This window comes from Lampris incognitus, chromosome 13, assembly GCF_029633865.1.
Source record: "Lampris incognitus isolate fLamInc1 chromosome 13, fLamInc1.hap2, whole genome shotgun sequence".
NCBI classification, from domain to species: Eukaryota; Metazoa; Chordata; class Actinopteri; order Lampriformes; family Lampridae; genus Lampris; species Lampris incognitus.
In genome coordinates, this window is record NC_079223.1 from 20357983 (window position 1) to 20385788 (window position 27806).

At 40.1% G+C, this 27806-nt stretch overlaps 1 protein-coding gene across 1 annotated transcript; it reads left to right on the forward strand.

Annotated features, from left to right (window-relative positions):
• Window positions 1-53: 53 nt before the first annotated feature.
• On the forward strand, window positions 54-27806 carry hhat (hedgehog acyltransferase). Its single transcript, XM_056292320.1, has 11 exons — window positions 54-174; window positions 491-552; window positions 1012-1125; window positions 1754-1948; window positions 2749-2961; window positions 3388-3565; window positions 5142-5292; window positions 10517-10552; window positions 13706-13907; window positions 14484-14628; window positions 27465-27806. The coding sequence occupies exons 1-11, from the start codon at window positions 54-56 to the stop codon at window positions 27548-27550; spliced, it is 1503 nt and encodes a 500-aa protein (XP_056148295.1). The 3' UTR covers window positions 27551-27806.

Below are 27806 nucleotides of genomic sequence, written 5' to 3' on the forward strand. Positions count from 1 at the left end.
TTGTTTATACGTGTGGTGATTTACACTGATTTTGAAGGTTTTGGAATAGCTTAATGGCATCTAAATCCAAGTTCACGTTGGCATCCCTGCCAAAAGCAGAGATCCTGGCATACTGGGTGCTTTCCTTTGGCTCTCATCTGTTTTCTTTCTATGAACTGCACAAATTCTCCAAAGGTAAGCTAGAGAAAACATGGAAAATTTGATATCATTGTTTGATCTGACAAAATGCGTTCTCGAGTCATTACTTTATCATTCCATGATTGGAGATATCTACCCTCTTCTATATTCCGATTATATAGCGGTTTTGCGCCGATGATTTCACCTGCCCTCAGTATATTTTGAGAGAGATAATGCAACAAAATAGTAAATTTGATTTGGCCTACATGCACCTCTTTTTTTTTTATCCAGGACAACCTATATACAATGATGGGACCATGAGTTTCCCCTAAACAGATCACAGTTGTGATAGAATTGCCCTCTTTTTCCTCAGAACATGAAGCAGGGTTAGAGAGAGAATTACAGCTGGAGAAAGGACTGCTTGGGTTTAAAAGAGTGAGTACTTTGAGCACACTGTTGTTTAAAGCCCAAGACCACATATAGCACCATACCGAATATAGTTTGATGATATAATCAGATCAGTTTGAAACAGTAACTAAAAGGGGTACCATGCTTTTTATTGCTTTGAAAAAATTGTTTGTAGTCATAGAAAGCTCTAATAGAGCCAATTTGTTTTATTTATTGAGCAGAAATTTGCCATGTTAGCATTGTGCAGACTGATCCAAGGTAAGCCTCTATTTTAGGGGTTTCTCATAGTACAGAGTTTATATATATATATATATATATATATATATATATACATATATATATATAAAATTTAAAAAAAACCAGACCCACTCGCAACACATTTTAGCCGTTCAGATTGTTTTCTGCTCCGCAGGGGTCATCCCTGCATCCTTCTCCCAGCTAACATACTTGTTGAAAGCCTGTGGTGAAGTTAGTTGTTTTTGTCAGGACCCTACAGACTTTGAATGGAGTTTCTGGACTGGATGGGCCAAGAAGTCCTTGCTGTGGTCTCTGATTGGACATGGAGTGATATCTAGATTGACAAGCATCTTTATCCACAAGGTAGGGATCAAACATTACAAACCGATGCAAAAGATATGTTCAAAAAAGATGTTGCAGAGGTGCTCTGCAATGTATTGCAATTGCATTTAGCAACTTACATGGTTGGTGGGGGGGGGGGGCGTGCCTCTTCAGCTGTGGTGGGATCTGGTTGAAATATTGTGAGCCTCTGCACACATTATTTTCTCCCAGAGAAACCCGCAGCTGGCAAGTGAAAAGAAGTGGACAGTGACGCAACGTGAACCTGAGGGTACATGTGTTAGTCTATACCACCTCTCTATACCACCAAAGGGGTTAGTCATAGGTGGGACTTTAGGAGAACAGGCAATTGGACAAGCCAAAGTGGAAGAAAATAGAAAAAAGTGGGTGGTTTATTGGTTAGTTTATTGTTAAATTGGCAAAATGTTTAATGTTTGTTTCAGACAGGAAATAGTTCTCCACATTGAGTGCGTCTTACAGAGAGCACAGCACACCCAAACACTGGTATTCAAATTCACAACAAAATCAAAAACACATGGATGCACCCATCTCAAAATATATACAACATTCACATAAGCATCAGTACAGACTGAATAGAACATCCTCATCAGGTGCATAATATGATTCTAACAGATTTTTGTCTCTCCAACAGCTACGGGTACCAGCCTTGTTGATATATGGCCTTGTATCAGCCTGCAGTGTTTTAGGTGTTAAAGGTCTAAGTGTACTACTGGTACATCTTGGCCTGTCCTTTGTAGTGGCCCAGCTGCGTAAGCCTGCTCTTTGTTGGGCTTGTAGCCTGCTGCTGCTCTCTACCCTTCACATACAACCATTGCAGGATGTCCAGGTAGGTGGGAACAATTCAGACACTGCTCTTATATGCAGAGGAATACCTTTGATTCCATTGAATGGATAAAATAGGCATTCATGTAATGTAATCAGATCTTGAAATTGACACCTGCCAACCTGCCAAATATGGGTAAAAATGAATAGTGATGGTTAATGCTGTCAAGTTACTTGCCAACACAGCAGGTGATGAAACAAGTTCTAAATATCACTGTGTAAGCCTCTGTCTGAAGTGGACTGAAGTAATTCTTATGAACAATGTCATGATGTAGAACAGTTATTGGCTTACTTCAACCTGCATGTCTGTGCATGATGTATTTGCGTGGACTCACGTCCGTTTGGCCAAGTTAGTCACTTGTGGGTGTGACCGGCCTAATGAGAAGCCTGAAATGAAATTCAATGTTGTACTGGAGGATTGATTGTGGGAACAAACCAAATCTTGTTTGTCCAATCAGTCGACTGCGCCGTTGGGAAGCCTCTTTTGCATGACATTGACTGAACTTCAACTTTTGTCCCACCCCTTTCTCTGGGCTGTGTGCTTGGTTCACGTCGCAAGATATCCCATCACCCCTTGCACAACAAACACCCGCGTTCAATGCAAAGTCATTGGAGGCAAAACGGTGGCTGCTTCTTTGTAAATGTTCTCATTTATACCACATGCATTATTCAATGTTAAAATGGCTTCTGTAATTGAGCACTAGGTTAGTCAAGGTAATTCATTAAAACTATCAATTATTGACAAATGGCCCTCCAGGACACAATGTTGTCACAATTAATTGGATTCGCCATTGTGTCCCACAGAGAGGTTGGTACAAAACAGAAGAGGAGTACTACCTTTTGCTGTTCAGTGTTGCCATGTGCGGTCTCCGTCTCATCAGCTTCAGCCTTGAAAACTGCTGGCACCCCATGGAGCCCTGCACAGCTGCACAGCTCTACTGGTTGTTCTCTTACATGTTTTACCATCCCTTGTTCTACAATGGACCAATTATCTCTTACAGAGATTACATTCAGCAGGTAGCATTGCCCCCTCCTGCTCTTTTTCTTATCTGATTCCTGCTCTCAAGTACTGGAGATCTCAGCTCTTCTCATGTTGTGTATCACCTTGAACACTGCTGGTGTTTTTTTTTTTTTTAGGAGATATCATGCTAAGACAATAACTTTGATTTCTTGCTAGTCTACAGGGGTATTTTATAGATTATTCCGTCTTGTTCTGTGTGGCTGACAGTCATGTGATCTTATAAATTCAGCTAATAATGGGTTCTTTAATTAATGTCTCGTTTTCAAAATAGGTCTTATACAGGGGTTGGGTTACCTTGGTTTACTGTAGTTCCTCTGCATAACTTTGTGGTATTGGAATCACTGGTATTTGTAACTAAACCAGCCATCTTTTGACTAGTTGATGCTCTCCCTAACCAATTAACCATCTTCCTGCTAATGCAGATGCAGAGACCTGCTGGGGAATATGAAAGAGAGAATGCTGCCCTAAGCTACTTGGTAATCAGGTCAGGAAGAATCTTTCTATGGTGGCTGCTTGCAGAACACATGATCCATGTAATGTACATGCACACCATCCAGGCTAATGAGACCTACTTAGAAATTCTTCCTCCTTGGGCTTTGGGTGAGTCTCTTTATGTACTGTTAAAGTTTCCATTTGTCTTTTTACAGGAAATGAATTTGTTATTGAATTTTGTTGTTCTGTAATTACCCTGCTACTCACCCAGACCAAACAGAACAGGGTTGAGAAATATAGAAGACACGTTGCCCTCCATCACTTTCCATTCACTTTGCTACTCTACCTGATATGTTGATAACTGTGACAAGTTTTTATTGAAATCAACACTCGTTAAGAAGCCCAGTACTAAAACAATTCTCTTCGCAGAGACAACAGTATCAACTTTAGACTTGAAACACAAAGCATACATAAAACAGTGTCAGCATGGCAGTATATCTGGACTTTTACCCTTCAGCCTGGTAAAACACACATAAATAGGGGGAGTTGTGTATAATATACGCACAAATACAGACGGGTGACAAATTAAAGCAAAAATCAACATAAAGTGTCTTAGTAAGGCTGTTGGGCCACCAGGAGCCTCCAGAACAGCTTCAGTGCTCCTTGTCATAGATTCTACAAGTCTCTGAACCCTACTCGAGGGATGGTGTTTTGATCATGGTGGAAGAGTGTTATCTAACACATCGGCCCAAAATCTCCCATAGGTGTTCAACTGGGTTGAGATTTGGCGACTGTGAAGGCCATGAGCATATGATTTACATGATTTTCATCCTCATCAAAGCATTCAGTGACCCCTCGTGCCCTGTGGATGGGGGCATTGTCATCCTTGAGGAGACCACTCCCATCAGGGTAGTAATGTCTCATCATAGGATAAAGGTGATCACTCAGAATAACTTTGTATTGATTTGCAGTAACCCTTCCCTCTAAGGGGACAAGTGGACCCAAACCATGTCAGGAAAATACCCCCCACAGCATAACCCCCTCACTGTAGGGGTCAGTCGTTCAGGTTTTTCCTTTAATTTGTCACCCGTCTGCATATATTAGTGATAACCTGTGCTCAGTGGTGTCTTCTTGGTGAGAAATGTTTACCCTATTCATTCAAGCAATAAATCTTACCCTTGGAGCATGTCATTGATAGAGGTAATATTCAGTTTATACAGCTTCATCAAGATTGTGTTGTAAATGGCCCATGGACACTCATAACACATGCAGCACACGCAGCACATCTTTACTTGTACTGCGGTACAAAATGATGAGGCATAAGCCGTCCTCTAGCCCCACAGTTACCCTTCATTTTTCCTCTTCGCAGTTAGTTTAAGCATTTAGCTGTTGCTCTTGTCCAGAGCAACACCTGTTCAGCCAGTGTTGACCCAAAGCTAACCCAACCTCTCAACCCGAGCTTGGGTCCGTATCCTGCCCCAGCCCTTGGTACTTGCCCTTATCAGAGTTTGTGTTCACCCTTTGCACACACACTGTTGTCCTATGTATACATAATTGGCTATTATTTTATTGTTGAGATAAATCAAACCCTCTTTAATCAGTTGGCCATCAATAAATTACCTTTCCTTGTGATAACAGAAATATGTAATATGAATAATACCATAAAAAATGAATATGTATTGATTCATATATGTATTTAATTTTACTTTAAAGATCCTCACTTTTCCCTTCTTTTACACTGCAGGTGGTCTGGCCCTGGCCCTAGTCCAGTTTTTTTATGTGAAGTACTTGGTACTGTTTGGTTTGCCATCTATGCTGGCAACGTTGGACAGGCTAGTTCCCCCGAAGCTTCCTCGTTGTGTAAGCATCATGTACAGTTTCACAGGGATGTGGAGGTGAGTCACACCATAGAAATCATATTAAAACCTAGACGCAGTGACCGACTTGGTTTCTACTGGCATGCCTTGAAGCCTTTTTTTTGACTCAATCCAAGATGGTGATTGGTCATTTGTCTTCAACAAAAACAGAATTAAAAATATAATGAGGTTTAATTTCAGCCTTATTGATGGTGCCTTGCTGTATGAATCAAGCTGCCTGTCAAATTAAGAGTCTCTGATGGCTGTTGTATGATTTCTATGATTGGTACATTTGTTGAATGTTCGATAGGCTGTCCATAGAAATCAGAGGCTACCTCACTTAATGTAGGTACGTTATACGTGAGCAAACCATGCTACAGCTCCAAAATTTTTATGGGTGCGTATGGCTTATATTAGTAACGTTTTTGGCATCATAGATAAATAAATGTATGTTTCTATAATCACATGTAGCCTATGATTTACAGTTTAGATCATGACTAAAAATTAGTTACATTGAAATATCGGAAAATATTTCCTGCTGAAGATAATGCATTGAAGTACAGCAAATGGTAAACACATTTGTTTGTCCAGGTACGGAATTCCATAATGAATTATTAGACTTTTGGTATCAGTAGAGTGAATCCACACACGCAGATTTGGGGGAGTTTTATCATGAAATTCACTCTTATGTTGTTCCTTCACACAGGGTATTATGGTTAATATGGGGTTTTTTTATAGAAAATAATTTAGGGTATTTCGAGGCAACTGAGAACTTCAGAGAAGGGTGAATCAGTTCATCTGTATACAACATTTCCATGAACTGATCCAACCTTCTTTGATTTTCTTACTTACTGAGCATGCATAAAAACACGCAACTAAGAACTGTTTGCTTTTTCTTACAAAATCGTATTACTTGTCTTAATTTTAGATGCTGAACAGACTCCAGAAACGTTATAATTGCGAAGCTACACAGCCATATATTATAATGGCGGTCTATAGAGAAATGCCTCTTGCCAAAATTGTTGTCGTCCCCTGCAGGTTGAAATGCCTGTTTGCCTCAAAATCTAAGGAAACGTTGATGCCCCGGTTAAAATGTGAGAACTGCTCGTAACTCTGCTGATATACTCTGTTGAATAAGCAGTAAAGTACAACTTAATGTTTTGTTTGCAGCAGTAGTGGTCATAATGGACGTTCATCCTGTTCTGCTTTCCTGCAGTCTGTTCAATTTGAGATAATTTGACGTTGTAAGATTCTGACATCAACAATTTGAATATGATTGATCTGCTTACAAAATAAAAAAATAAAAAATCGTTGGCCAGCATAACAAAGGCAAACTTTTATTTCACGTAGACAGCAAAAGGTCCACAGCATCAATAGACTTGACAGAATGAATATGTAAACAGTAACTCGTAGAAAAGATTGGTTGTACTTGTGTTTTCCAACAATAAATCCTATTTCAACAAAAAGTGGATTAGAACATTGCCTTATGTCCTGGTCTCTGAAAAAGCTAAGCTAGCAGCCCTGGTGTCCTGGGGGAGAAGCTTAAAGTGGTCAATTTGCTTCAGCAATCAGGCCCTCTGACCATGGTGATTTGTCTCATCTTCTATCATTATTGCCAATCAGAACAATATGTCACCGCCACTACTCCATCAAGAAAATATAGGTCCTTTTTTGCAGAACCAAGATAAAATGGCTTGTTCACTGTGGCTACGCCTGTTCTTAAATGATTTTATTTGTCATTATTTCAAACGAGGCTCATTTCATAACGTTTCTGTGACATCTTTAGCATTTGCCATCGTACTATGACAGTGCATCCCTACATGCAGACTTTGGATGTGTTGCGACAGGGCAACACATTCAGCAGCAGTGCTAAGACCAACAAAGTAAAACCATGAAACAAAACCTTCTCTGTTTAATGTCACCAAGTATGACACAGAAGACACAGCTGAAATAAAATGAACATTTCCGACAGGAAAATGTATGAGAAAGGTTCAGTATTCAAAGTGAGGTTCAATAGTCAGTTCAAAGTGAGAGAGGACCAATGTTTTAATGAGCAGAAAATTTCCATTTGACTGGTTCTCATTAAAACATTTAACCTTTCTCACTTGAAGATAACCTAGTTTCTTATGAAGGATAAAACTTTTACTTTTGGAAGATTTACAACAGCTAATGGACATTCTTTGTGGCACGCCAGTAGCATTTGCAGAAACAAAGAAAATGCCATCAGTGAAAAGACTTCATGGGTAAACATTTTTGGTTCCTTACCTAAATCGCTGATACCCCCTGTTGAAATGCTGTTCCACTACTGTTACCGTCATTAACATTCTTTAGTGACTTAAATGAGAACTTGTTTTGATTTATACTTAAGACGTTTGACTTTATTGTCCCCAAGGGGAAATTCCTTTCCACAGCAGACAACAGTACATACAACAGCACACAGTAGCAACATAGTACATGTTTAGTGAGGCCTATTGTTTAAGGTGGCTATGGCTGCAGGGATCAGGCTTTTCCCCAAAGTGAGCCCTTCTGCACCTCAGTGCTCTGTACCTGCACCCATAGGATGTCAGGATAAGGTGGTGATTGAGTGGGTGTGTGATATCCTGTTCTATTGAGGTTGCAATGTGTGCAATGTCCTTATTGTTTAGCTCAGTGAGGTTGTGTGTGGGGAGACCAATTATCCTGGCATTGGTGTTTGTTATGCGTGTGAGTTTGGCCCGGTTAGTAACAGTAACAGATAGCCTGTTAAAGAAGCAGGCGGGACAGTACAGTAGGATGGGCTGAATAATGCTCTGGTACAACAATAGGAGGAGATGGGAGGGGTGGGGGGGTGCAACATAGAATCCTTTAAGCTTGTGGTTGAGTGATAGTCTTTGGTGGCTCCTTTTTGGGTGTCATTAGTGTGCTGGTCAAAACTAAGTCTATTGTCCAGTGTCATTCTGAGGTATTTGAAACTGTCAACCATTTCAACTGTTTGGTTATTGATGAGAATGGGGTGCTGATGGGGGACCAATTATTTAATTATTTTGTCATTGACATTGAGGTGAAGATAGTTATCCTCACACCACTGGATGAAGTGTGCAACCATGTCCTGACAGTCCAGAGCAGAGTGGTGGTCTGTGAGGAGGGCAAGAATAGCTGTGTCTGAGTATTTGAGGTAAGCGGTGATGGACTGGTGCAATCATTGGTGTAACGTGTGTACAGGAATGGACTCAACACACAACCCTGTGGCGCTCCATTGTTAGTGGTAAGTACAGATGATGTGGTTGTGCCCACCCCACAGCTTGCAGTCTGTCACTAAGGAAATTGTGCATGTGATGGATCAGATGGGGGGGTGGTGGTGTAGCTTCTCTTAGCCTTATAGGCAAATTGGAGGGGATCCAGTTGTGGGGCAACAACTGGCAGAATGATGTTTAGCAGCAGCTTCTCCAGGCACTTCATTATGGATGTGATGCCAATGTGGCGGTAGTGGTTAAATTCTGTGGGCCGGGGTTTTTTGGGTACGGGGATTATGGTAGCCGTTTTCCAGAAGTTAGGTAATGTGGCAGTTTGGTAGGATTTGCAGAAGAGTGAATGTAGAATTGGTGAGAGTTCCAGAATTCCAGGGCGCAGGTCTTCAGCACCTTTGCTGGGATGCCATCAGGCCCCAGGTTCTTGCCTAGCTTACATCAGATAAGCTGGCGCCGTACCTCCTCCTCTGCAAGGGGGGCTGGTTCTTCGGGCCCCTGTGGAGGGCGAGCTCTCAACCATCCTTCACATTCAAATAAGAAATCCTGAGTATCAAAGCGGGTGTAGAATGTGTTCAGTTCTTTTGCACAGGATTCTGGGTTGATTATTGGTATTTCAAAAATGTATATATATTTTTTTTGCTTCAGTATGAAGAGCATGTGGTAACTGAACAGTTTTACATGTGTTTTTGTGTAAATGAGTTTTTGCAACTTATTTTTGTGGTTTGCCACCATGGAAGGAATGTACACCCATTTTGTGATTTAGAAACGCGTCAGAGTTGCAAAACATTCATTTTCCATCTGCATGTCAGAAATCTTCAAGAACAAATGAGAATGGCTATATGAAAATATATACAGTATAGACTGACAAAAGAAATTCAGGATTGTTTATTTAAGTAAGGTGTTTTTTTTCTATATTAACCGAAAAATGATTGCCAGCCTTGTTACCTAGCTGCTTTTGTCAGGTAATCTTAAAGCCAAATGAGAGGTCAACAGGGGCATTGTATGATCCTTCATATATTTCATTCAGACCAACTCCACAAACGGTATACTTAAAGGTTTGAGCTTCATAACAAGTATTAAACTCATCATCTGTCACAAAAGCGCATGCAAAGTGATGAGTGCTATGCAAATCTTATGCTGAAGGGGTCAGGATTGCTTAAGCTGATGGAGACGCAGCAGCATTAATCCACAAGGAGAGAAGACATATTTAACATTTCAGCAGAATGGGGAAAGGCTAATCCCCATTTAGTTTCCCATGCTTGCATGGATATTTACTACACCTCAAAGTAGGCCTTCATAAAATATTCACACAGCCATAAACATTTGACTCTAAGAATTGTTTTTCACACACTGGTATTTGCCTTTGCAAGCCTCCTTATTTGCCTTTGCAATCCTCCTGATGGCACACACACACAATAACACAATCTTTTGTGGACGAAAAAAGCAACTGCTGTTAGACAATATGCAAAATATAACTTTTTACTCACTGGGATTTTGACAAAATGTTTTGCGGAAAAGTGGGTAACATCCGCTTGCCTGTAAATGTAGAGGAGTATTGCGAAGTCTCTGAGCATTTCTGCATTTTGTATTGCCTTTAACATTTTAGTGGTGTTGCTTAACGAAATATTTTTTGTGTGTTTAGAAAGGTCATAAGTAATGACTTAAGACCCTTTTTTTTAAATTTGGTTCTCTGTTCAATTTATAAATCCGTATGCTGGTATTGCAGTAAAAACGGTTGTTATCTAGATTGGCTGATGTGCTGACATGGATGTACTCAAACTCTGCAGAGCTGGCCAATGCTAAATATAAAGCCTCTCTTTTATAGACAGGATGAGAAATGGCTCTGTCTGTTTGGCTTTTCTTCTCTTTTTTTTTTTTACTCTCCCCTTACACACACACATACACACATCGGTTTGTCTGAATTCAAAGTCTGAGTAGCTTTTGTTACCTGTGAGGTGGGCTCAGGTGTTACTAAAGGATGAATGCTCCAGTATTAAATTTCTGACTCAAACATTATGTTCCCCCTCATTTTTTAGGCATTTTGATGAGGGACTGTATCAGTGGCTCATCAGGTAAGAGACACTTCATCAAACTCTTGGAAGTGGTGGACTGTTATTGCTGATTCAATATGGTGATTTTACACTGATGTCAATGTAAGTTGTTCCTACAACAAGACTGCCTTGATGTTTGGTTTGTTTTTTTTATTGCAAATTAAATTCACCAACACATTAGTGATGTAGTTTATCCTAAACATTTCATGTCAGATGTTGAAGCGTGTCATATCGATACTGTAATTATTACCATCAAACAGCTCCTTTATCACTGGTATTGAGATTTTCTGATAAATTGCTTTCCAAAAGGGGCATCCGGGTAGCTTAGCGGTCTATTCTGTTGCCTACCAACACGGAGATCGTCGGTTCGAATCCCCGTGTTACCTCCGGCTTGGACGGGCATCCCTACAGACACAATTGGCCGTCTGTGGGTGTGGGAAGCCGGATGTGGGTATGTGTCCTGGTTGCTGCACTAGCGCCTCCTCTGGTCGGTCGGGGTGGTTGTTCAGGGGGGGAATAGCGTGAGTCTCCCACATGCTACATCCCCCTGGCCAAACTCCTCACTGTCAGGTGAAAAGAAGCGGCTGGCGACTCCGCATGTATAAGAGGCATGTGGTAGTCTGCAGCCCTCCCCGGCTCAGCAGAAGGGGTGGAGCAGCGACCAGGACAGCTTGAAAGAGTGGGGTAATTGGCCAAGTACAATTGGGGAGGGAAAAAAAAGAAAGAAAAAGAAACAAAGATGCTGCATTTTTCTGATTATGAGCTTCCATACCATTCTGTAGGTTTATTCTCTTTCTCGAGAGACATGCCACTCTGTTGAATATGTATATGTGTAATTGTGGCATTATGTATTTGCTCACTTGTATTTTAAATAAACACACATTATTGGTTTGTCTGCTTTTAATGATACACACTTGGTTGAATGTGGCCTATTGGGGGTTTATGGTCTGCTTGGTAGATGTGGGTTGCTACAGTGAGGGAACGCTATTCTTCCACAGTTGTCAGAGAAAACGGAGTGATTTTTCTGTCTCTTACCCCCTCTGGGGTATCATTTCATAGTGTCCATCCTGACATGAGTGTAGCTGTTTTCAGTTGTTTCATGTGTCCCGCTTTGTAGATGTGGTTTTTTTTTTTTTTAAATGTAAACGTATAAATTAAAATGCAACAAAAAAGGCTATTAAGGCAGATGAGAATAAGTGTGCTAAATGTACTAGAATCTACATTGCAAATGCAGGCCTCTATTTTAATCCATTCCCATGCAAAATAGTTTCCCTCGATTCAATGGCATCCTTGTGCAATTATCCCACAGCAGATGCAGCATAGTGATACGATGCCCCCATGTTGTCTTCTGAAGAAAGTGCTGTTAAATGGGTTTTAATGCAGTTCTTAAAATCTGCAGTAATTGTTTGAAGGGCACTAGATGAGTGTGTGGGTGTTAAATGATGCTCCACATGACTCACTACTGATGCCCTGTCTCCATGGGCAGCTAAGAGGCTCATTCTTCGCCGTTCCAATACGGTTTCCCTCGCCTGTTGTTCCATGGCGTCAGGGCTTCTCTGTTACCCACACGCATTAGTGGCCCACAAAATGCCCCTTACCGCTTAATTTATTTCATAGTAGGACTTCTTAAGGAGGGTGGTTGTCTGGTACAATCCCTGGAGGCAGTATATGAAAGCTGATAGCCATTTTTGTCCAAATCCTGGGAACAATTTGTTTGGGTGTGGAAAACGCAATATTTCACTTTGCTTTATATTTATACTTTTGGTATTCTTAACTCCATATCAGATCATCTAAGGTCACCCACCATTCATGAGTTTCCATTCCCAATTTTCCCTGCGTAGTGGTCTAAAGCCTTGCTCTATGATGGTGTATGTTGCATTTGTGTGCAATAGACAAGTGGGCCATCCTGTTTTTTTTTTCTTTTTCTCAGCTATATGAGTAATCAGTAGTTATAAAAAACATTTTAACATTTAATTATCATCTACTTGTAAATAATTTCAAGGTGATTGATAAACAGACAGATTCACGGGTAGACTGATAAAGACTGGTAAGAGATGCAGACTACCTCTGCATCTGTTGCACCAACAGTGTGTCCAAGCTGCTGCTGTGTTGAAGGCTGAGAAAATGCTGGCTCATCTTTCAGGGACATTGATTAGCCACAGGGAGGCTGGGATAATTAGTTCTCAGATCAGCAGCACCAGAGTGAAAGAGATGTTTGCTTGTAAGAGTTTTGCAGTCATCTTGCATGGTGGTGCCGTTGGTGCCCTAGGGACCGACGAGGATCTTGCAGTACCTGAAACTAATTGTTGTAATTTACTATGTGGGGGGGATGCAAGGTGGGCTGTTTACTAAGGTCTTTAATATTTACATATTATTTTGTACTGAGGTGATTAACACGTGATAAGGTCACTTTGTAACCTATTATAATAATCTCTTAAAGCTTTGAAAAATTAAGTATTTGAAGCATGTATTAAGATATTTTTGCCTACTGTTTTTTCTTATTATCACAAGGCCACATTGTAACAAGTGTGCAGCAAACCGTTCCTGGGATTTTTTTTCCTTAATTACAAAATGACCACTGTTATTAATTTTGATATTTTAAACATTAGTTCATTTGCTTACTCCAGTGAAATGGGCAGAGAGGAATAGATAAGATATGTGAGCCAGTAGAGATGGCATACACCACGCTTGGTATAGGAAGATTAAGTTCTAATCTCAAAGACTAATAATTTCATATGATATGCATAACTGTGACAACATTGTGGTAGAATTGATATACACACTATGTCATACTCCCCTCTTGTATATTGTACCAGAACATTGCTTTTTGAATAATAAAAAAAAGCAATTAGCATTTATAATTTTTGTGGCAGGTGCTTTTCAGAAGTCTGTGCCGCAGTGCTGTATCAGACCACTGTGCTCTACATTTGAGCCACTCACTGACTGCTGTTGTTGAAATGCACTTTTTTTGTAACTTATCCTTACAATCCTTTGTCATTAAAAAAGTCTTTCTGTTGTCTATATCTTATCTATACATGCCAATTTGAGTATTTATCAGTCTTGATTTTCTATTTTTAATTATTATTTTTTTTAGATTGATTAATTTTGATTCCATGTGTAGTTTATTTTTTCCTTTATATTTCTTGCTGATGACTGTCTCTACTGTTATTCCAGATACATCTATGTCCCACTGGGAGGTTCCCGTCATGGTCAGTTTTACAAAGTCCTGTCCTCTGGCACGGCATTTGGGTTTGTCTGCCTTTGGCATGGTGGCCACGACTACTTGCAGTACTGGGCCCTGATGAACTGGGCTGGAGTTCTGGTGGAGAATGGACTGAAGACACTCCTTACTTCCTCTCTCATTCCCTCTGTTGTTGTAAGTTACGTGTCTTGAGTATATAAGGCTAAAAAGGTGCAAAGTGCTGACGTTAAAGGAACTGAAATGTGCTTGATAGCGATTTAATTCTATGGTTATTCTGTTGATAGAGGATCTGCGTACATTAGCAAAGCTTTCCCGAAGCTGTCAAAATAAAGCCAAAGTAATTCAATTTATCAGGCAAAAACAGTATAGCTTCTCTTGTGCTGCTGGATAGGAGAATGTGAAAGCTACTTCAGAACCTCAAAATGTGTTCACAAAGTCTGTCTCTGGCATGTTTAAATCAAAAAGCCGCTCCAAGATGTTTCTCTTGATTACATCATGGTCTTTGTTGTTTGGCATCTATAGCTTTGGGAGAAAGTTCATGTCCATGAAAGTAATGATTGAACACTCAAAGAGCATTGCGATATGATTTGAGCTATAGCATATTTCAGTGTGTTTCCCCTTTCTGGTCAGTGGCATTCTGAGTAAACCAATGCAACTCTATCAATCCCTCCTGTTTATGTACTTTGCATTGTCATAGGTTTATGGTAAAAATTAATTTGTGGTTTAACTACAATCCTGACATTTCCCCAGGGGCGCAATTTCTCTGCACCCATGAAAAGACGTTGCATCGCCTTTCTCTCCGCCTTTTCCACTGCTTTGCTCATCCTCTCTAATCTGGTGTTCCTTGGGGGAATACACGTCGGCAGGATCTTCTGGAAGCGTGTCTTCGTTCAAGGTGAATTGCCTCCCATAACACTCACCCAACTGGATTTTCAAATACATTTTTGTTTTGCGGCATTGTTTCGAATAGCATTTACAAATCAATTTCCTTAGTGGATTATCAATTCATACCTGATGATACAGTCTTACATTGATAAAGATTACTTACGTGGTAATTTGAGAACAATATGTTCTTCTCCAGTGATAATAGCAACTCTACATACCAGTTCCAAAAATGAAGACATAGTAACTGTTTATAGGGCTGCAGCTAATGATAATTTTGATTCTTGAGTGATACATTATTTTTTCAATTAATTGATCAATCATTTAGTCTGTTAAAAGTGAAAAATATTAACGCATGCCCATTTTAAGTTTCCAGTCCAAAGTGATGCCTTAAAATAGTTTACTTAATCTGACCAACAGCCAAAAACAACTCAAGTATTCATTTCATACTGATATAGATCAGATGTAAATGATTAATTTTCTGTTGATCAACTACTTGTTTTTCAGCACCAACTGTATGAAGGACCTGCTATAGATTGTCATTTCATTGTCTGTCTGTAGTTTAGAAGAGGAGAGAACTATGAACAGAATAGGCTAAAGCCTATGCACCATAACATAGACATATTTCTGATTTATCTCATAATTTGCTTTAGATAGTCAGTGAAGTCTTGAAAAAGTGTCTGCAAAATATGTTTATTTGGCTGTGCAGTTTGAAAGCAATACAGGTAAAGAGGTTTGACGCTTGTACATATTGCCGATAGTGTTGCACGGTATACTGATACTAGAAAGGTATCGCAATACCCTGCCATTAAAAACGGTACTAAACCCCATTTTATTAGTACCGGTACTTCAAGAATAACTGTTTTAATAAGAGTCATTTCCTATGACTTGCGTCAATGCGCGACAGTGGGGCTGTGTGTGTGTGCAGTGCTCTGCTTCCACTCCCTGTAGGCATAGTGGGTGTGCCGCCATGCGAACTGCATGCTGCAGCTTGCATGGTGACAGAATGAGATGCATGGCTGCAAGTAAAAGTGCTCCTGCTGGCCGTCCACAGCTTGTTGACAAAGCAGATGCACGGAGCGAAATATGGCATTATATTGCGTACGCAGCCGACAGTCAAGGAAAGCTCTCAGATACTGCAAAGCCCATCTGTAAAAGATGTTTTAAATCCACGCAGACCAAGGGAGCCAACACGTCCAATTTGGCAAAGCATCTCACTGGCAGACATGCCAACCTGTTCAAGGAATTCAAAGAGCGACAGGTTAGCAAATGTGATAACATAATTATATGCCCTCAAATATTAAGTCAAACGAGTGTGATTTATTTTGTGACAAGCGAACTTTTTCCACCGTCAGAGTTTGACAAAGGCCATTAAGGGCAATGATAACTCTTAATTTGGCTCTAGCTTTTTAGCTAATTTGACAATGTGGCAAACATCTATATGCAAATGCAACATTCATCCATCCATCCCTTATCCAAGCCACTTATCTTGCTCAGGGTCGCGGACACAAAATATATTTTAATTTATTTATTTTGATTTTTTTTAAAGTTTAAACAGTATCAAAATACTTTTTATTATTATTAATAATATAAAAAAAAACTAAGAATTTTAAGTTCCATGTTCTGTCATCACTTTCCCTGAGGTTTTAGCCATTGGGTCGTTTCAGTATCAGTATCGAGATACTTAGGCAGATATCATATTGAAGTCATACTTTTGGTATCGTGACAGCTCTAGTTGCATATCAGCACCTGTTGCCGTGAATGGAAAGGGGGTGTATTAACTGCACAATTCTTTGCATCTGCATTGGGGAATTCTACCAAGCAAAGAGACATCTGCTTTGTGTCACTGCCAGTTTTTGTCCTGCTCCTTCCGTCTCTTTATTTGGCTCATTTAGTACCTAGAGTGAAATGCCCCCTGCCTTAACATTCAGTGTTTGTCCCACTTAAAATCTCTGTCCCTATTTCTTCCTGTCATTCCAAACCAACTCTTGTCCTTTCCACGCACAAGTCATTATGGCTGTGTTAAAGCTTTCTCAGTCTTTGGCACATATATATGTTATCATGCAGGAGGAGAAACTGCATCTGCAATTACAAATCTGCAAACTTGAGGTTTGCTCCTTCACTCTTTCATCAGGATACAGACTGTCAGCTTCCATAAATGTGAACTGATATTTTATGCAGCGTGTGCCTAACTAAAATGCCAAATGATTACTACTTAATTAAAGAAATAACATGAAAGACTTTGCATATTCACGGATCCTCTGGGGAATGGATTTTTCTGGCCATACAGTTCAGATCTATGGAATTAGACATTAGAAACTGTCATTGGCAGCTGTGGGCAATTTAAAACTTGAAAGTGGGGTTACTCACTCAATAAAAAGGGAAGATACTCACTGCATTTATGGGAGTTTCTCAGAAAACTCAAAGCGCATTATTGTCTCAGCCAAAAAAAAAAAAAGGTGGAAACTGTAGCAAAGAGCTTTTGGCTTTTGTAATATCCAAATTCCGACATTTCTGACTGCATGTGAGATTTAAAAATGACATAAATATATAATTTACGCATAATCAAGTTTTCCCATAACATACCTTGGAAGCTGTGTGACAGCTTCGAAGCCTCCATCAAACAAGCTAATAATGGTCTTATCATTTCAGTGGCATCTGGTAATACAGAGGAGCCCCATAGCCATGGGAGCAGATGTGGTGCGTTAGCAGTGCTGGCTGTATCTAAGGCAATTCAATGAACTTTCTAATTCTTGAAGAGCCTTTTGATTCTAAATGTGTGCTCACACTCGGTAAAGGGAACTCTTGACAAATTCTGTTCCCCCGCTGACTTCCAGCTGTCAAGAAACAGTGGTCTTTATATATTTTACTTGTTGGATGTGAAGTTCTGTCATTCAAAATAAATGGATTTTATGGAATGTGGTCCAAAGAACAGGTAAAGTCTAGTGAGGTGTTGTTTTTATTGAGCCCTTCCACAAAGTACTATCAAGCTTCTAACTCAGCTGCGTGACTTTTCACCATCATAACCAAATCGGCACTCTTGTGAAAAGCTATATGGTTTTGATTTTTAGGCGCTGGCCAATGGATTTCATGTGCTCTACTGCTTTAATTATATTTTAATTGCCCTACATGTTGTGTGATCAAAAGAAACCGCAAATAGCAGTTGGTCCCTGGGTAGCATCTCTCCCTTACTTTAGTCAGAGGAAAATCCCCAGCTGAAGGTTTGAACAGTGATGAAGTTTGCAGGATTATTTAATTTGAAAATTAAGTACAATAAATGACAATTCAGTGTTCCGTTTGTGTTTGAACCCACCGTGTGTCCTTTTTGCATTATGTAATTGGCTTAGTTAGTCCTGTTTTTCTCCCCATCTTCATGACAATTGATTTAAAACTTGCTTGCTGTGCTTTTTATTTAAGTCCACAGACTCTCAGAAAATGGGCAAATGCTTATGTTCCTATAGAAAAATTAGATAGTACTGTAAAGGAATTAGAATAAAAAAGCGGTATGTTCCCACTGAACAATTTTTTTTTTAAACATTTGCTTCCTGGAAAAAAAAGGAGAGATTATGATAGACAATGTCGAGCTGAACACAAAATAATCTCAGATTTGCTGTATCACGTAGGAATTTGGAGAAACATTAAAATAACTTTTATTGAATTTAACATGTTTAATCACATAATGATGCTGACAACTAAGCTTAAAATGTTTTGCAGCTGATTTTTATGTGTACTTAGCATCTGGTGCCTCTCGTGTCAGTGTCCAACGATAGTCGGCCAGCATTGATGGATTCTAGTTGCCCTGATACCGCTTTTCCATGGTCGCAATATCCCGGGGAAACCTTTCACCATGTTCATCACTGACTGCAGGGAAGAAGTCCAAGTGTGAATGCAGAAAATGAATTTTCAATGACATGTTGCACTTCATGGTTTTGTATGCTTTAAGCATGTTGTCAAGCAGCTTTATGTAGTTTGATGCTCTGTGGTTGTCAAGAAAATTCTCAACAACATCCTTAAATGCCCTCCATGCTATTTTCTCTGGCTCCACTAGCAGATCTTCTAACTCCCTCTCATTTGATGACTTGTCTGATTTATGCACCAACAAAAATGCCTTCCTTAATCTTGGCATCAGTTATTCTTGGAAACATCTGTCTCAAATAGCGAAATCCATCGCCTTCTTTGTTCATTGCTTTCACAACATTTTTCATCAATCCAAGTTTTATATGAAGAGGAAGTAGAAATATCCTTGTTGGGTCGGCAAGTGGTTTATGCACCACACTTTTCTGCCCTGGAACGAAATGCTTACGGAGCAGCCAGTTCTTTTTAATGTAATGTGACTCTTTAACACGGCTACCCCATTCACAAAGGAAACAACAGTACTTTGTATACCTGAGCTGTATTTCTAGTAGCAGTGCCAATACTTTTAGATCACCACAGATGTTCCGGTCATTGTTGCACTGTATGTGTTTCAACAACAGTTCCATGTTATTGTAGGTTTCTTTCATGTGTACTGCCTGGCCAAGGGTACTGAAGGATGGACATTGCCATTGTGTAACAGGACAGCTTTCAGGCATAACTTTGACAAATCTATAAAATGACACCATTGTTGTGGGTCACGCACACAACCCAAAGCCATGAACAACCCATCAGTGTCAGTGCAGAAACAGGTTGTCAGCCTACATAAAGAAGTTTGTCAAATATTCTTGATTGTTCCGAAAGCTAGAAATTTTTGTACCCGGTGACAGCAAACCCCATCCTTGCAATCTTGAACCAAGTAGTTCTGCTTTAGCTTTTGACAAATCTAAGTCCCTGACCAGGGGTCTCATTTATAACCGTTGCATATGCACAAAACGGAGCCTGAAAGAGGCGTACACTACTTCCCACGCAAAATTTGTGATCTATAAAAACAAACTTGATGGGAGAATGTGTGCACCTGTACGTAAACACAGATGGTGAGGTAGTGAATTGAAGCCAGATTGTATAATGATGCCTCTCACACATTTAAGTCCGTTTTTTTTTTTTGGCGCATGCCATTCTTGGCTTTTGTGCACACGTACACTTTTAGTAAGGATCCTATGCACCGTTTTATAAATGAGACCCCAGGTCATTTCATTCTGGCTGTTATCAGATGGGGATAACAAGGCATTAAGGGTTCAACATCAGGGTCAGTGTTGTTTTTCACATCTGGTTCATGTGTTGTGGCATCTTCATCTGCCTCATCTTGGCTCCATGTCTCTGGTGGCTTCGGTACTGGCAAACTGTCATCATGTGGCACTGGTCTCATGGCTGAAGGCAGATTAGGGTATTCAGTAGATTTCTTATTTTTAGTAGAGAAGCCAGATACATTGATCAGACAGACGTAACAGTCCGTCACGTGATCCTTATGCTCTCACCTTATCATTGGGACTGCAAATGGCATTGACTTCCAAGTACCTGTGAGCCAGGCTCTCAGGTTGACTGCACATATTTCACAACAAATGTGAGGAGCCCAGGTTTTCTCTTGGTCACAAATTTTACATCTGAAGTAGAGCTCATAGGCTTTTTTAATAAGTGGAGTCATGGTGCATCTTTGAGCCTTAGGCGTATACGCTCCACAGAAGTAACAGAATGTATCACAGCTGTTGCAACGCTGACGAGGCATTTCTGCTGCATTAAATCTTCCTGAAGACAATAAATCTTGTTAAGTATACTCACTATGCTAGTGCCTGAAGAACATGTGCATCAACATGCGTCCAAACAGCATCTGCAAGTGTAAGCAGCTTTTATAGCCTGTCTGCCAGCATCTAACCAGACTAAGCATGTCCAGGTATCCCTAAGACAAGATTGGCACAGCACCTACACTGAGTGCATGCCCAGGCATGCTTGGACTGACCAAAATAGCTTGCTTTGTGGGCAATATACCAGTAGACTTAAAATATCACGGGAAATCACAAAAATAGGCTATATCTGCAAAATGGTATGCGATAGGAAAATCTTAAGGTTATTTTCGTGATCAGCGGCCCAAAATCCATAAAATATACCCAAAAGTGTTCAGGAAGCAAAATCTTTGTTGTCCAGTGAAGCATATGAATTCATCAGTTATATTTGTAAGCAGTACAATGTTACAGTTTGGTATTCTGACTTCTTATTTCTCTGCACTTGTAGGTGAAATAAACTTCTAATTCACTTTGATTGTTAATGTCAAGTCAAATTTATTTATAAAGCACATTTAAAAACAACATTAACCAAAGTGCTGTATAGACCAGAGCAGGTAGCTAAAACACAAATACAAGCTACACCAACATAAACAACAAGGCACATAGCTCGTAGGCATAAATAAACAATATATGGTCATAGGCATAAGCCAGAAATCAGCCACATCAGGAGGATTCAAGCGCTAGCGAATAAAAGCAAGTTTTGAGTCGGAACTTAAAAGAGTCGATGGAGCGGGCAGATCTTATAGGGAGGGAAATTCTATTCCACAGTCTAGATGCTGCAACCGCAAAGGTGCGGTCACCCTAGAGCTCAAGGTTAGATCACAGGACAGCCAGGAGTCCCAAGTCAGCTGACCAGAGGGACCTGGTGGTAGACTAGAGGGTTAACAGGTCTGTGATATAAGAGGGGGCCAGCCCATTTAGGGCTTTATAAACAAACAGTAGAACTTTAAATCAATTCTGAACTGCACAGGCAGCTAGTGGAGAGAGGTCAGTATAGGGGTAATATGGTCCCTCTTTCAGGTACCTGTCAGGAGCCTGACTGCAGTGTTCTGAACCAGGTGCAGGCGGGACAGAGACAGCTGACTAATCCCAATACACATGGAGTTGCAGTAGTCCAAGCAGGAGGATATAAAAGTGTGGATGACTTTCTCATGATCTTTAAAAGAGAGAAACTGCTTGTTTTTGGCAATAGTACGAAGCTGGAAAAATTGGCTTTCACTACTGCATTAACTTGCTTGTCAATCTTGAAGGTGGAATCAAATATCACACCAAAGTTTTTGACATGATGTTTGACAAGGGTGGACAGGTTGCCAAGACTGTTGGCAAACACTTAAAAGAGTCAGGGGGGCCAAATAGGATAACTCCAGACTTGCCTTCGGGAAGTTTTGTGCCATCAAACACTTTTATGTCCTCAAGGCCATTCAAGAGGATGACTATATTGGACTGGTCATTTTCAGTGGGAGATGAAGCTGAGTGTCATCAGTGGAAGGAAATGTATTTTTGGATTATTTTACCGAGGGGAAGCATGTATATATAGAGAAGAATGGAACCTAGGATAGGAACCTTGTGGGACCCCACAGGAGAGAATACAGTGGTGCTTGAAAGTTTGTGAACCCTTTAGAATTTTCTATATTTCTGCCTAAATAAGACCTAAAATATCACCAGATTTTCACACAAGTCCTAAAAGTAGATAAAGAGAACCCAATTAAACAGATGAGATAAAAATATTATACTTGGTCATTTATTTATGGAGGAAAATGATCCAATATTACATATCTGTGAGTGGCAGAAGTATGTGAGCCTTTGCTTTCAGTATCTGGTGTGATATAGAAAATTCTAAAGGGTTCACAAACTTTTAAGCACCACTGTAGCTGGGGGAGAGGGAAAAAAATCGCCTATGTTAATTGAGAAGCATCTATTTTTGAGGTAGGATGTGAACCATTTCAAGGCAGAGCCATCAACACCAACCCTGAACTGGAGATGGTCTATTACAATGTCATGATCCACAGTATAGAATACCACGTTGAGGTCAAGAAGAATTTAGAACAGCACAGTCACTGGACTCGATAGAGAGGAGCAGGTCATTGTACACCTTCCGCAACGTAGACTCCATGCTATAAGCCTCTAAACCTGACTGAAATCTTTCCAAGATGCTGTTGTGGTGTAGGTAGGGAAGCAGTTGACTGAGAATAACCTTTTTGAGAACCTTTGACAGGAACGGAAGTTTAGAAAGAGGTCTGTAGTTACTAGGCAAGGTAGGGTTTAAGTTTGTTCTTTGTTTTTTTGTTTTTTTTTCCCAGGAAGGGCTGGGCCACTGCGTGTTTGAAACAAGTTGGAACGGCACCAGTGGCCAAGGAGCTGTTGAAAATGGAGAGGATGCTGGGGCCGGCTATGTCAAAGACATCGTTCAGGGGGGCAGTAGGGACAATGTCAAGGGGGCAGGTTGTAGGTTTCATGATGGGATGGAAAAAAACTTTGAAAGGGAGGGTAGTGTGCTAAGTTGGAAGCAGTCCAATTTAGAAGAACTGACCAGTGAGACAGCAAAGTCACAGGTGGGGGGTGGGAATGTTCATTCTAATATCCTCAGCTTTGCTAATGACATATTTTAAAAATTCTTCGCACTTAGCAGGGGACACCTCTAAGCTGGTACTGGGGCAGGGCAGATAACAGAATTTATGGTACTGAATAAGACCTTGTGATTATGAGAGTTGTTGGACCCTAGGTCAGAAAAGTATTTTGCGCTCGTAGCCTTAACTGCTTCTTGATACTTGTGAAGGTTGTTTCTCAAAATTTCGAAGGAAATTTTAAGGTTATCACTCTTCCACTCTCATTCGGATATTCTGCACTCCCTCCTCAGGGCTCTGGTGGTGTCATGGTGTCATTAAGCCAAGCCAGAACTTTAGGCTTAGACTTTTTCAATTTAAGGGGAGCAACCGTATTCAGAATAGAAAAGCAGGTGGTATTAAATAAGGAGGTGAGTTCCTTAGTCCTGAGATGGGGGGGGGGGCTCAATAGTGCAGGTAGTGGAATCAGCTATGAGAGCCTTAGAGAACTTATTAGTAGTTGAAGAGTTAATATTGCGAGAACAATGTAACAGGAGATGACATTTAGTTGATGAGAAATGCAGAGATGCATCAAATATGACAGCACTGTGATCCGACAGATAAACATCAATTATATCCACATTGCAGATTGGAAAACCAAACCATAAGACTAGGTATGGCTTAGCTTGTGAGTGGGACCAATGGTAAGCAGAGCAAGATTAAGACTCAATCAAATGTATAAAACTTACGAGAGGCTTCATGGGACAGCCAACATGGAGATTAAAATAACCAGGAATCATAACTCCATCAAAGTCAGGCATAGTATTTGAAAGAAAGTCCGCAAACTGAGTGATTAATTCTATGTATTTTTGGTGGATGATACACAAGAGCGATTAAGAGGGGATTGACCAGGATGCATTATGTACACAGCTGTAGTGTATGTACCTGACTTCGTATGGCTCCCCCCATGGGTGTCAGGGTACTTGGCAACATTGCAGGTAGATTGATGTCATTCTTATGGTAATATTTAATTAAGTGAAGTTTTGAGATGGAGGTTAAGTCTAGTTGGGCAAAACATGGCCGTTTTTACAATAATTTACATTATGGTCATAACTTCCCCTTACAAATTTTGCCAGCAAATGTTTTACAATTTTTTTTTATTAAAACCTATGGGCTTTTGATCAGAGTATATTTCATGTATATACTTTGTATTTTATGTATTTTGTATATGTTTAAGTAAGTTGAAGTTTACGCAACATTTTGTAAATTTTACTTTCAAGTATGGATGAAATCATGTCAGGTCCTGTATTTATGAGGCACCTCTTCATTTGTAGCGTGATGTTTAACTTTTTCTTTAGAAAGGTCACCTTTCCTTACATCCAAAAGTCTACTACTATAAATTGACTCATCTGAGTTTAGCCTAAGTAGTGTCACAGAGGTGATATTTCATTATCCAGCTGATCACGCTTTGCATACATACACATCTTTTTAGGAAAACACAATGCCCTGGAGTTAGCATACATAAATTGAATTAAAAATATACACAGAATTGTGTTCTTCAGAAACTCTTTAATTCTTAGGATAATATTCTGAATTTGAATATTTCAAGGAATAAATTTTGCTTTTACAGTGAATCTTTTCACTGTGTAAGATTTAGTTATTACTGTGTTTTTACTAGACCCCCAAGAACTAAGAAAGAGGCAAAATTGGCCATTGACATAATGCCAGAAATGATTTGAGTGTGGTCTTTCCTGCGTATTGGTATTTTTGTACTTCAAATTGAAAAGTAAGGGATTCATCCTCCATCCTATTCCCAGTGTTGTTCCTTGTCTGCATGATAAACCACCAAGGGGGAGATGTGGTGCATCTCATTACCATGAGATCAATACTTTTAAATCAGCCTTCTTCAAGATTTTTGTGGTGTTGACTCTGGCTTATATAAGCTCTGACCCTTGTAATGCACATATATGTGTCACAGAGAGCTCTAAATCTCCGATTGTACTGTGCACCACAATGCTTAAATGTTTGATTTATAACTGCAATATCATCAGACCCCTGATGCTCCAGCCTCTGATATCACCTAATTTATCAGTGTTGCTGTGACAAGATTTTTTCATACATCTGTAATAATACTGTACACAGGCAAATGGGGGAGGCAGAATTAACACGACAAGTGTTCATCTTTCCGATTCCCATATAGTGAAGCCCAGCTGATAACTGGTCAAATTTGCATTCAGTTCCACGTAGCTTTACCTTTTACCTTTTATGACCAGGCAATCTGGGTAAGAGAAAGTGTAAATCTTTGTGAGATAAGATCTTGGCAAGTTGCCTTTTTACTTCATTTGTGCCTGACGTGCGCTGCTGTGTTAATCAAGAGACAAAGGCAAGGCAACTCTGGTAAGTAATTGCACCGCAAGCTGATTGAACTCACAATAATGAAGCCATGTAAAGATGTAAGATGCCTAAATGACTTTTTCTTTTTGTTGGAAAGCTTTCTAGTGTTTTGCAAGCTGGTAGGGAGTACCTAAAAAAAGATGTGAACATCCAGTGTCATCAATTTTAAATGTAGTTGCACCAATAGACCAAAAAACCCTAGTTAATTGACTTGAATTTCATGGGTAAGACTTTTTTTTTATCCTAATACTAATTTACAGCTCTGAATAGGATTCTGTGGGTATAAATAATGGATGGATGGATGGATAAGCACGAATTTAATCCTTTACAGATATATTCTTTTTGTTCATATTAATTACAATGAACTCATGGGTTTCACATAGGGTGATTGCTTGACCCCCCCCTACTTCAACTACACATTGATGCTAGCTAATAATACCCCCATAAAGTTCGATGTCAGACTGACCTATAGTTTAAATGGTACAAGTGACTGCAAATAGTGCATTTACTAGAGTCTCATCTGAGACATTAAATTCTTTTTTTGGGGGGGGGATTTCCCCCCCTTTCTCCCCAATTGTACTTGACCAATTACCCTATTTTTCGAGCCATCCTGGCCGCTGCTCCACCCCCTCTGCCGAGCTGGGGAGGCTGCAGACTACCACGTCTCCTCCGATACATGTGGAGTTGTCAGCCGCTTCTTTTCACCTGATAGCGAGGAGTTTCCACAGGGGGATGTAGCACGTGGGAGGATCACGCTATTCCCCCCAGTTCCCCCTCCCCCCTGAACAGGTGCTCCAACCGACCAGAGGAGGCGCTAGCGCAGCAACCAGGACACATACCCACATCCAGCTTCCCACCCGCAGACACGGCCAATTGTGTCTGCAGGGATGCCCGACCGAGCCGGAAGGAATACAGGGACTCGAACGGGCAATCCCTGTGTTGGTAGGCAACGGAATAGATTGCTATGCTACCCGGATGCCCCAGACATTAAATTCTTAACCAAATGCTTTTATTTAGTGGATTCTATGCAGAATGAACCAATTTACCAGTCATGCCCTAAAATTCTTAGCTGGTGACTTGTGTCAAGCTGTTAATTGATGAGTCTTGTCAGGTGTCTTATCTTCAAGACCAGCAGCAATAATATCAGTGTTTGGAAAGAAGGGAAAAAAAGCAAATCTAAAAGAAAAGAAGTTAAGAAAAGTGCACTATACATTTTATAGTACACTGGAGGCTTCTTGTTCTAAGACTTGAAAACACAATTCCTGACTTGATTTTGAGCTGCTGGAAGGTGAAAGACATCCCACACTGTGGGTGCTAATGAAATGTAGTCACTGTCCATAGATGGTACGCAGGGATGCTTTGGCATGATGCCAAGGATTGCTCACCGCTCATGTGGAGCACTGGACTGAAAGGTTAGGCGAGCTGTAAATAAAATTTACACCTCAGCGATGTTATTGTCTTTGAAAAGGGTGCATGGAAACAGTTCATGCACTTGACTATCCCTTACTAAATGTTTGTTTCTGATGGGAGTAAAATGAACTAAATAACTGGGTCTGACAACATTGCAAGTAAGTGTAAGGTGGCACTTAGGTTTTTTTTTTTTAGAATCCCACTTAGGGTGTTTTTTTTAAGAGTCATGTGAAAATATAGCTTAAAACAATACAGAACAATACAAAACAAAATTATACTTTAATAAATGCAAAAATATCGTCTCACAAACGTAGAAAATCTGTTCAGTTCAGCCTACAGTAGCTCTGCCCGACCTTTCTTTTACTGAAAACAGGATGCTGGGTACAATACAGCTGTGCATAAACCAGCTTGTGTGTATGCGAATGAGATTCTGAAGAGAATAGAAAAGAATAGATCATTGAAATGCATTGTAGTTGCAGGTGCAGTTCACTAAGAGAATCTGGAGGTAAGCCAGATGGAGGTGAGGGCCGCTCTCGCTGCCTACTGGTTCCTCAAGGAACCGATATATGCAAAAAATAAAATTTTTACTCGAGAAATACTATAACTTGAGTGAGATTTTACCTAATTTAGAGTGTTTGTCAATCACAGCTGTTATTTTTTTGAACAGTAATAGTCATTTCTTTGTTTATTTGTATTTACATGGAAACCTATAATTTCCATATAAATGTTCCAGGACAAAATTTTCAGAGGTATTGATTTGTGTGCACAAGTGTGTGTTTGTACTGAAGTTTATGGTTTTTGTATTTCAGGCTGGTCTACCATTGCCCCATCTATGTTGGCATTCCTGTATTGTTTTGCTCAGATTGGACTTGAATGGACACCCAACCCATCATGAGTGACCTTGCCAAGACATTCGAGTGATAATATCTGCTATCAAGCAACCAGAACAACCAGCTGAGTTCAGTGCTAAGGTCTATCTGGCCAGAAGCCAGTCTTCACTGGGTTAAGAAGTAAGCCAAACTGGGTTGGACTATGGCTGAACCAGCCACTTTACACAACCTTGCTGTAAACTACAACACAGTAGATCAATTGCTTTTTGTCCTGATAACAATGTTTCCTGTATTTCATGGAAAGGTTTAGTGTACCTGTCT

Bases quoted from the DNA above. Each gene is read 5' to 3' on its own strand.
- hhat (XM_056292320.1), top strand. From the start codon at position 54: ATGGCATCTAAATCCAAGTTCACGTTGGCATCCCTGCCAAAAGCAGAG. The intron at 175-490 runs GTAAGCTAGAGA...CTTTTTCCTCAG, and splicing joins ACTGCACAAATTCTCCAAAG to AACATGAAGCAGGGTTAGAG. The intron at 553-1,011 runs GTGAGTACTTTG...TGTTTTTGTCAG, and splicing joins GACTGCTTGGGTTTAAAAGA to GACCCTACAGACTTTGAATG.